Source organism: Henckelia pumila, unplaced genomic scaffold (genome assembly GCF_033568475.1).
Source record: "Henckelia pumila isolate YLH828 unplaced genomic scaffold, ASM3356847v2 CTG_466, whole genome shotgun sequence".
Lineage (NCBI taxonomy): Eukaryota > Viridiplantae > Streptophyta > Magnoliopsida > Lamiales > Gesneriaceae > Henckelia > Henckelia pumila.
In genome coordinates, this window is record NW_027331833.1 from 2,742,417 (window position 1) to 2,752,447 (window position 10,031).

The following is a 10,031-nucleotide window of genomic DNA, read 5'->3' on the forward strand; positions in this document are numbered from 1 at the left end:
ATTTATACTCTTGCAAAAAATTATTTCAACAAAAGAATCAAAAAATAAAAAAATAAAAATAAAAATAATTGATAGAAAAAACATCACAAGAATTATTATCGAATATGATGAGAAAATTAATTTTTTTAAGAATAAATAATGGATGGCAAACGAAAAAATCGTGAAAGAAGAAAAAATGGTTATGTAAAGAAAGAAAAGACGTTGTAATTTAATTTATATTTTAGAATGCATTATCTATATTATTATTATTTTCTCAAAATCAGTAGTGGTAAAATAAATTTTCAACACTATGTATTATTTATTATATTTTTTTCTTAAATTTTATTTATTAAATATGTCATGACATCAAATTATATATTTTCCTCCATGTCTAATTTATACAAAATTATAGTATTTGTTACAACCATTATTTGCAATAACGTCTATAAATTTAATTAGACTTGTAACATATAAAATATTTAAACAAAGATTATTCGTACTCATTTTATAAAAAAATGTTGTAAAAATCATATTAAATTGAATTTAATATTTACTAAAATATCATGAAGATTATTAATTAATTGCATGTTTATATCTTCTCATCTCAATTTATTTATTTAACAACATTTATCGATAATAAAAATTTGTTCCCACGTGCAATGCACGTTACTTTTACTAGTATATATAAATAAGCTCATAATAGAATTTTTGTTAAAACATTACGTAGGTCATAGAATACGAAAGTTTTTAAAATAAACAATATATCTTTTTTTTTGGTCATAAACAATATATATCTTAAAATGAAATAAATTTGCAATTAGCAAACATAATAAGTGGGCTGAGTTCTTTTGTCTGGACCGTACGATGCCTGTCGAAGAATCTGGCGGCCCATCAAATTCTACTTCCCTTTATTGACTTCCGGGATAATATGAATTTACGCTTATGCTACTGTGGAACTTAACGTCTGCATCGTTTCAAAATCTTTCCGCCGCCGCCGCCGCCTCCATGGCGGGCTTAACTGCCCGTCTTCTCGTTTTCCGTTCCTCAACTAAGAAGACCCTTCTGCCGTTGAATTTCCTAATAAGCAACGAATTACACGCTGCATATTTCTCCTCCTCCTGCAAAAACAAGAACTTTGGCTTCGCACCGCCGCCTCACCGCACTCCGGAGGCCAAGAAGGTGCCTTTCGAGTCCACCGTCCATGGGGTCACGTTTCAAGATCCATTTCATTGGATGTCTAATACAAATGACCCAGATTTCATCACCTACCTTCACCGAGAAAATTCATACGCCGAGGCATTCATGCGAGACACCGAAGAATTGCAGAGGAGTCTTTATTCTGAGATGGTTTCCAGACTTCCCTCCAAGATTTCTACCCCTCCTGAACGTTGGGGACCCTGGTCTGTTTTTTCAATCTATTGCCGTGCAGTAAATTGCAAAATGTTCGTGTTTGTGTGGTGGAGTTATGTGTGTTTTATATGCTGTATAATTAAATTTTAGTATGTGTGTTTTATATGCTGTGTTTTACTTTAACTCCCATTTAATAGTGAATTTACTCTTCTTGAGATTCTTTAAATTAGTTGTTTTTTTTTCTTTTTCCCCCTGTTTTGCGTGCTTGAATAGGCTGTACTACCAGTGCATTCCCGAGGGGAAGGAGTATCCCGTTTTGTGTAGGAAATTAGCTGATGAAAAGAAAGGTTGGTTTAACAATTTAATCAGTTCTTCCGAAGGAGGATTTGGTAGGGAGCAAGTTTTGCTTGACTGGAATGAAATTGCAGAAAAGCATGGCAAGTTCCTTTTGCTTTTAATTTCCCGGTCATTTTCTTTTATCCTAAATCATTTCATTTTTCTGAGGAATAACATTACATATGGGGTGGAATTACTATATATCTCTCTCTCTCTCTCTCTCTCTCTCTGACTAAATTGTTAATTTGAGAATATTCCACATCGTAATTGTTTCGTGGTATGACTAGGAATCTTATGTGCCTGACCAAAGTTCTTCAAATTAAATGCAATATCTTTTACTTAGTTTATAAGAAACTATCACGTAGTCTGGTATCTGATTAAGTTGTGTGATTTTCAATTACCTTAAGATATTTATAAGAAACATTGGGCATTAAGGATAACATTTTCTCTGAATCACAACGCTGGTTTTAGTTAATTTAGACAGTGTCTTATACTTATGTTTGTTTATAGCAGTTATGTCTTCTCATACAATATCTAAATTATTTGAGAATATTCCACATCGTAATTGTCTTGTGGCATGACTAGGAATCTTATGTGCCTGACCAAAGTTCTTCAAATTATATGCAATATCTTTTGCTTAGTTTATAAGAAACTATCACGTAGTCTGGTATCTGATTAAGTTGTGTGATTTTCAATTACCTTAAGATATTTATAAGAAACATTGGGCATTAAGGATAACATTTTCTCTGAATCACAACGCTGGTTTTAGTTAATTTAGACAGTGTCTTATACTTATGTTTGTTAATAGCAGTTATGTCTTCTGATACAATATCTAAATGTAAGTTAAAAGTTAATCTTTCTCGTCGGTAGTGTTTAAATGGTTTGAGACCTGCAAATGAGGAAGGAAATGTATTATGCTTGATGTATCAGGTGTGGTCTGTTCTCTTTAATATATGTTATGTATTTCTCCTTACCTATACAGAACACAAGTTTTTGTTAGAATGTGTTCATATATATTCAATTATGCATGTATATGCAATAATGCTTTTTATTATCTATTTTATAGGATATGTCCATGTGGGTACTTGCAGAATATCACCATGTCACGGTTTTCTTGCTTACACACTTGACACAACAGGGGAAGAAAAATTTCAACTTCAAATTAAGGATCTCGGAACGAACAGTATTCTCCCACATTTCAGCGTCGAGGGTGTTATGAGTTTGGCTTGGGGCCAGGATGGTTGTACTTTGTTCTATACATTACATGAGCAGAACCAACGGCCTTATAGGTACATTCTTCAAGTTTTATGTGAAGTTCATTTGGGTGTCTCGTATTATATTTTTCCTGACATATAATTTTCAGGGTCATGTGCACCAAACTGGGATCGGACTATGTGGATGGTAACGTAATATATACAGAAAATGATTCCCGGTTCTGTGTGGATATTGCAAACACCAAAAATGGCAAGTTTATAACATTGAATTCTAATTCAAGGACTTCATCTGAGGAAGGAACTTATCCATTTCAATTCCTTTTTTTTTTCATTATCAAACAATTATACACATCTCTACTTCTTGTGTGGTTTACTGACGTCTTAGCACCACTGCAGGTTTATGTCATAGATGCTACCAATCCACAAGACGGGTTGCAAAGGTTCTGTAAACGTGTCTCTGGAGTCCAATACTTCTTGGAACATCATTGTGGCTTTTTTTACATCCTTACAAATGCTCCAACAAGTGAGGGTAAGAAGTTTTTAGGGAGTGGTTATTATCTAGCCCGATGCCGAGATGATGATGTGCAATCAGTTAACTTGCAGGTAACATCTTGTATAGTACTTGGACGTTTATCCATTAAAGATCATAGTTGTCCTTCATACGTAATGACTTGAGGGGGATGGGCTTATTCAGCTTGAACAGTGTAGTTACTAGAGGTTAATGGCCCAGCTTCCAGGAACATCCAAATGCTGCATTTGGAAGATAATTCAAGTCCTTAAACAAGAACATGCAGCTTTTATGCTTTGACATAATTATTTTGGAATGCGTTATGGAAGTTCAATTAAAATATTCTGTAAGACAAGTTTAAAAATATTTCGAGTCTGTTCAAGAGGATTGGTTAATGAAAAGGTTTTTGGATTAACAAAATTTTCAAATTTTGGTATTTTTACAACTTTTGGCTGATGGGATGAATATAAATCCTTACATTCTATGTCTTGATGAAACATGCTTTAACTAGAGTGGAGGACAATATGTCCGTACTCCATCGGTTTGATATTTTTTTGTGAGCTTGCTTGTCAATTAAATACCGTGCACTCACTTGCTTTTATTTGGGTGCTGCTTTTAACATAACCGTATCCTGAATTTTTTTTTTTCTATTATTTATCTTGTTCTCAGCTTATGCATTCCAGATTTTCATATTAATATATTATCACCTCTGTAGGATGCCATCATGCCTGGTGAAGATGTTTGCCTGGAAGATATGGACATGTTTAATGAACACCTAGTCCTTTTTCTTAACAAAAAGGGTTGTCGTTCAATATGTTCAATCCACATGCCATTTGATGTTGATAGTCAGGTTTTAGCTTCATCTTTTTTTGCTTAATGAAGGACCTGATTTTGGTAATGTTGCATTTGACTTCTGTGTTTTAGCTATCCCCAAGGTTCTTAGTTTCACTACAATTTTCACTTTGTAAATTATATGAAAACAATCTTGGATTTCTTTTACAATGATAATTCGTATGAGTGAATTCTATTTTCTCTTGAAGATCTTTATAAATGATAGTGAACACAGTAATTATACGTCATAGTAATCATTAGCATAATCATCACTGTTATCAATTTTGGTTTCTTGTATAAATGTTGTAGTTACAATGATAAGCTCTATATTTTTTTGGCTCGTACGACCATCAGCCATCCTCACCTTCTCAAATTTCATCAATCTAGCTATTATTGTTGTGATCATGTTCTTAGACACAACTTTTATGTTCTTCTCACCTTTCTTGATTAATTTTGCAGAAACAAATGGAGATCAGTGATCTTAATCCTTGGTTTTTTCCTATGCCTTCAAACATGTGTACCATCACTCCCAGTTCTAATCACGACTTCAAGAATTCCATCTACCGTGTTGTCCTTTCTTCACCTGTGGTATAGTTTCAGATTATCCTGCTGATTAATTTTAGAATTTGTCTATTAGCACTTTTTTCATTTGATTGTACAATGATTAATTCACTTAGCTTGTTACTTGTCTTATTCTGTATTTCGGACCCACCATTATTGAGTTTCTTGATGCAAAAGTTATTGTGCCTTCACTTTTTGCTTTATATAAGAACTGTCTGGACATTTTGGGAGTGACAGAATCATGCATAACTTGAGTCCTAGTAAAGAAAGAGTTGTGTGTTATCTGGTTTTGCGGGATTATCAATGGTTGTTTAATTGGTGTAACGAGACTGCAATGTTTTAGTTTATAAATAAATACCTTTTCTTTTCTTAATAATTAATATGATGGTGGAAAAAAACTGCATTTGGCTGGAAGGCTATTTAGCCGATTCACAATACTGAGTTCTTTATAAGGCTTCGTCATATGAAGCAATAAACATTTTTTATTGAAGCTAAAACCCTTCTTTAATATATGAAATGAAATACGTATTGGCTGAATGGCACTTAATTGTATGTCACTTGAACTTGTTTAAAATTTTTTACTTACCTGGCTTTTCTTTTCACTAACTTTCCAGATGCCTGATCTTATCGTTGACTATGACATGATGAGGAAAACTTTTGCCACTGTTCAGCAGGAAGATGTGACAAATATTTTGATGAATGCAGTTGACAATAGCTCACCATTTAGTGCCCCTGACACAGTTAAACCTCTTGAATTCTCATACAAGAAAGAAAAAGGTGCTAAAGATAATGGATTTCACAGATGGAAAGGTTTCTCTCTGAAATACACTTGTGAAGAGAAAGAGGTTCTTTCCCATGATGGTGTCAAAGTCCCGTTAACTGTCCTGTTTTCACGCACTGCATTTCAGAAAGGGCGGTCTCCTGGGCTTCTACATGGGTATGGTGCATATGGTGAGGATCTGGATAAAAGCTGGTGTCCAGACCGTTTAAGCTTACTTGATAAGGGTTGGATGTTTGCATTCGCGGATGTGAGGTATACGGAGTCGAGTGATAATTTTGTAATTCCAAATTTTCTTCTAATTTTAATATCTGATTTTTTGTGGAAACATTTTATGTTCTTGTATGTATTTTCATTTTGTTTTGTCCTATTCAAAGAAACTTATGTCTAATGGTTCCCCTTTTCAAAGTGTATACCAAACCGCTGCTATTTTTGAAAGTGCCATAATTTAAATTACTGGCTGTGGGGTACTTCAGCATTTCTGTTAAATTGTTCAAAAGGAGGTTTTCTTATAGTTTGCTATGGTGCATTTTGTTGAGCAAATTTTGCTTTAAAAACATGTATACTGAGCAAAAAAGCATTCAATGCAAGGTGGACTCGTAGTCATGCTTAAATATACGCCATCTGAGAAGAACAGCAAGTTTGTTTTGGAATTGTGTACATCGTGCAGCATTTATCTATTCCTTTCTTCTGCTTGAGTTATTGTCAAGTAATTCGATCCACTGAGTTTGAAGATTATCAAATGCTGTTGGTAGAATACCGAGCATTAATTTTTTCGCATTTGGCGTTTCCCTTGGCACAGGGGTGGTGCTGGTGCAGATCCTTCTTGGCATCAATCTGGCCGTGTATTGAACAAGTTGAACTCCATCTATGATTTTGTCGCATGTGGCAAATATATGATCAACGAGGGTTTAGTCCATAGAAATCAGCTTGGTGCAATGGGTATCAGTGCTGGATGTCTTCTTGTGGGAGCAGCTGTAAATATGCATCCCGAATTGTTTCGTGCTGCCATTTTGAAGGTAGGCAGGGAAATGCCAATTTTTTTTCCTTTTAAATGTAATTTAAACTTACTGTTCCTTCATCTTGGATCTCAAAAATTTAAATACTTTTGCATTTTCTATGATAGGTTCCCTTTCTTGATGTACTTAACACCCTACTGGATCCCAATTTACCTCTTACTACTTTGGATTACGAAGAATTCGGAAATCCTCAAACTAAGTCTTGCTTTGACTGTATTCTTAAGTACTCTCCCTATGATAATATTCCTCAAGGTGTTTGCTGTCCTTCAATGCTCGTCTTGTCCTCATTCAATGATTCACGGTAATCAAACTTTCTTAGATTATCATTTCAACAAATTTATAGCTACAGTTTCTCCCCACATTTTGATCAGATAGCACTTCTTTCTCATAATTTAAGTAAATTCCACCATACTATAAAATCTAACCTGCTGTTTTTTTTATATATGTACTTCCCATTATTCCGTCCTGAAGGGTTGGTGTTTGGGAAGCGGCAAAATGGGTGGCAAAGATACGAGATGCAGCATGCTCAAGCTGTTCATCTTCAGTAATTCTGCAGACAAGTATGAATGGGGGACATTTTCGTGACGGTGGTCATTTTGCTCATTGTTTGGAGACAGCTTTCGAGTACGCTTTTTTACTGAAAGTTATGGGAGTCTAGAATCAACTACCAGGACACGAGTAATTTACTATACATCGTTATGGATGGAACTAAATCAGGTTGTTGTCAAATCCTTTATCTGAATATGCTTGCAAATGAATATCAAGTATTTCCAACATCCTCGACATAGGCTACACATTTTTTTGGAGTTTCATTCTTCATGCCTATGTTTTCTGCAATTGTTAGTGGGGTTTTTACCTTTCATTCACGGGATATGCTGGGAGATGTGAATTTGTGGCAACATATATTAGACAACAATTTGCTTCATGTCTTTCGGTTTCCTTGAATTTCTAATTTTGTGATCAAGGATGGATCCAATAATCAAATGAAAAAATTTGATTTTTTTATTTATAATGTTTTTTTAATACGAGTTTTGACTCCTGAAACTTGAAAGGCTGAAACTGCCTGTCTCGGGCTATTTCGGGGAACCACCCATCATGATGATAACTCTCAAAGACTATGCAAAATGGATATTTCTATTGTTATTACTCCATATAATAGCAATAGCATTCTTGTTTCAATACTAATGACAACTGATGTTGCAGGCTTATTCTTACAGCGGATGCAGCAAGATTTTTACTCCATGTTGAGGCTGCATAGTGAGAACTAGATTTGGCGAGTGAATGTAATTTGGCGATATAGTGAACTTGTACCGTTGCAGGATCATTGATAGTGCTATCTTAGCCTCATTAAATGCAAAGTTCATGCCAACACACATTCGAGGTCCAGAACCGAAGGGCAGGAATGCCACGGAATTGCCATTTGTTGATTTCGCCAATCCTCCAGAAAATCTCTCTGGTTTGAACAGGTGGGCGTCCTGTCCCCATGTATGAGGATTTCGATGCAATGCTTGAGGAGGAATCAACAGATTGACATTTGCTGGTAACTGATATTTCCCTAGTTTAGTTTTTCTCTCTATTCTTCTTGTAATAGTCGTCACAGGACTGTATAGCCTCAGAGTTTCATAGATGATCATGGTTACCTGCATTTCAAGAAAGCAATCATGCGTGTTATGCATAGCTAATAACAACGGAATCCGTTATTTAGTCAGTGATCTTGGTAGTCTATTTTGAGGTTTGGGGACGATTAAACATATGCTTTTAGTAAACATAGATTAAATTAGATTAGATTTAGTTAGATTAGATTTGTGAGTTAAAAATTTCAGTTGATATCAAGTTCATAACTAAAAGAGATCTGTTAGGATTTAAGAAATTTGAATCTCTACTCAACATTACTTACGGTCTTCAATCTAGCGATGCCTTCTGGGTTAGGATTTTCTTGGCCAAACAGTTGAATCACTTCTTTTCTTGCTTCTTCTTGCCACTCCGTGTGGATTCCAAGCAGGAGAATGCTCCAACTTAGTAAGCCGTAAGTAGTTTCTTGTCCAGCGAAATAGAAGGTTTTGCATTCATCGATGATTTCATCAACGGACACCCGATTTTTGGGATCCATGTCATGGTGAACTTTCAGGAGAGATCCCAAAAAATCATTTCCAAAATCATTAACTTGCCCTTTACTAGCTTCGATTTCTCGTTTCTTTAGGATTTCCAGGATAGAAACACGGAGCTGTTTCTCGATTCGGTCGGCTTCAGTGTCATCTTCTGTCTGAATAATCTTTCTGCAGAAATAATCTCTAAGGATTGAGTGATCTGGCGCCGAGGAGTCTCTTTTTGTGAAAATTCATTATAAATATTAATAATAACAACATACATGGAGCCATAAAATCTTATCTTATATGCATTTCTGGAGATCAAAGCATATAACTTTGTGAGTGTTTCGAATATACTTATCCCTTCCAAGTAACTGCTTCCGAAAGCCGTCCTGGAGATCACTTCCGAGGTCAGAAGCCTGAATTGCTCGGACACTTCGATCTCTTTCCCTTCATAATTCCTCCACCTATCCACCATGCTTCTGGCGCTGGAGATCATTGCCGGAACCATATCCTGAACCGCGGTGAACCCAGAATCTATTGTCATGATTTCGGGCACGACAAGTAGAAACAAGATGCATGTCCAATCCATAGAGTTCTTGAACAGTAAGATTTTTACCTTTAAGCACTCTCCATGGAAAGCATGATTAGCCAATCTCCTAAGCTTTGACCATCTTTCACCTTCTGCAACAACGATCCCATCTCCCAATAGTTTCTTCATGTACACTTCAACTTTACGTTTCAAAAACTCGCCTTCTTTGTTACTAAGTATTTCTTTAATCATCTGCGGTTCTGTAACCACAACAAAAGGTTTAGCTCCTAGCCAGTAGACGAAAACGTTGCCTGATTCAACAAAATCATGGGATCAGGAAATATGCACAGAGCCCAGTTGTAATATAGAAAGACGCTCGTAAGTGAATCGAAGTAGTATGCATATTCTTACCATAAATCTTGGACCAGGAGTACAAGTGAGGCTGCAACCTTGGAAATACGTCGTGTGACAGATCCATGGGTGTCTTGCTTCTTTGTTTCTTCATTTGGATGATTTCTTTCGTGTTTCCATGGATGAACTTGTACGAGGGGCCTTTGATCCCCTGCGATTGAAGTTCACGTTGAATTCGAAATGGAATCCACCACCACTTGTATAGGATAACTGAGGGGATTGCTAGTAAAAGGGTTGATAGAAAGATCAACAAAAGGGTAATCATGGCTTCAATCCGAGACTTTTGTTTGAAAGAATGGAAGTCACTTGATGCGCGCTGTTCTTGAAGAACATATATATAAATATATATAACATGTGGTGTATAGTGTATGTACACACGCACTGTTGCACAGCTTGAATTTGTTTTAATTTTTTGATTCCAGTGA

General features: G+C 35.6%; 2 protein-coding genes across 3 annotated transcripts; one reads left to right on the forward strand and one right to left on the reverse strand.

The window, feature by feature from the left end:
• Positions 1 to 937: 937 nt before the first annotated feature.
• LOC140872515 (uncharacterized) lies at positions 938 to 7,914 on the forward strand. Its single transcript, XM_073275363.1, has 11 exons — positions 938 to 1,379; positions 1,603 to 1,766; positions 2,732 to 2,954; positions 3,029 to 3,482; positions 4,103 to 4,237; positions 4,678 to 4,806; positions 5,394 to 5,812; positions 6,360 to 6,576; positions 6,684 to 6,877; positions 7,048 to 7,293; positions 7,780 to 7,914. The coding sequence occupies exons 1-10, from the start codon at positions 985 to 987 to the stop codon at positions 7,232 to 7,234; spliced, it is 2,517 nt and encodes an 838-aa protein (XP_073131464.1). The 5' UTR covers positions 938 to 984; the 3' UTR covers positions 7,235 to 7,293; positions 7,780 to 7,914.
• Positions 7,561 to 10,031, reverse strand: LOC140872516 (cytochrome P450 CYP749A22-like). Of its 2 annotated transcripts, none has more exons than XM_073275365.1 (5): positions 9,607 to 10,031; positions 9,283 to 9,455; positions 8,945 to 9,177; positions 8,474 to 8,852; positions 7,561 to 8,216 (listed from the first exon to the last, which is right to left on the reverse strand). In XM_073275365.1, the coding sequence occupies exons 1-5, from the start codon at positions 9,869 to 9,871 to the stop codon at positions 7,788 to 7,790; spliced, it is 1,479 nt and encodes a 492-aa protein (XP_073131466.1). In that variant the 5' UTR covers positions 9,872 to 10,031; the 3' UTR covers positions 7,561 to 7,787. The 2 variants fall into 2 exon arrangements, with proteins under 2 accessions (XP_073131466.1, XP_073131465.1); XM_073275364.1 differs by having other exon boundaries at positions 9,283 to 9,506.

Bases quoted from the DNA above. Each gene is read 5' to 3' on its own strand.
- LOC140872515 (XM_073275363.1), top strand. From the start codon at position 985: ATGGCGGGCTTAACTGCCCGTCTTCTCGTTTTCCGTTCCTCAACTAAG. The intron at 4,238-4,677 runs GTTTTAGCTTCA...TTAATTTTGCAG, and splicing joins CATTTGATGTTGATAGTCAG to AAACAAATGGAGATCAGTGA. The intron at 6,577-6,683 runs GTAGGCAGGGAA...TTTCTATGATAG, and splicing joins TTCGTGCTGCCATTTTGAAG to GTTCCCTTTCTTGATGTACT.
- LOC140872516 (XM_073275364.1), bottom strand. From the start codon at position 9,871: ATGATTACCCTTTTGTTGATCTTTCTATCAACCCTTTTACTAGCAATC. The intron at 9,178-9,282 runs GTAAAAATCTTA...ACCGCGGTTCAG, and splicing joins TCCATGGAGAGTGCTTAAAG to GATATGGTTCCGGCAATGAT. The intron at 8,853-8,944 runs GTATGTTGTTAT...TTATTTCTGCAG, and splicing joins ATAAGATTTTATGGCTCCAT to AAAGATTATTCAGACAGAAG.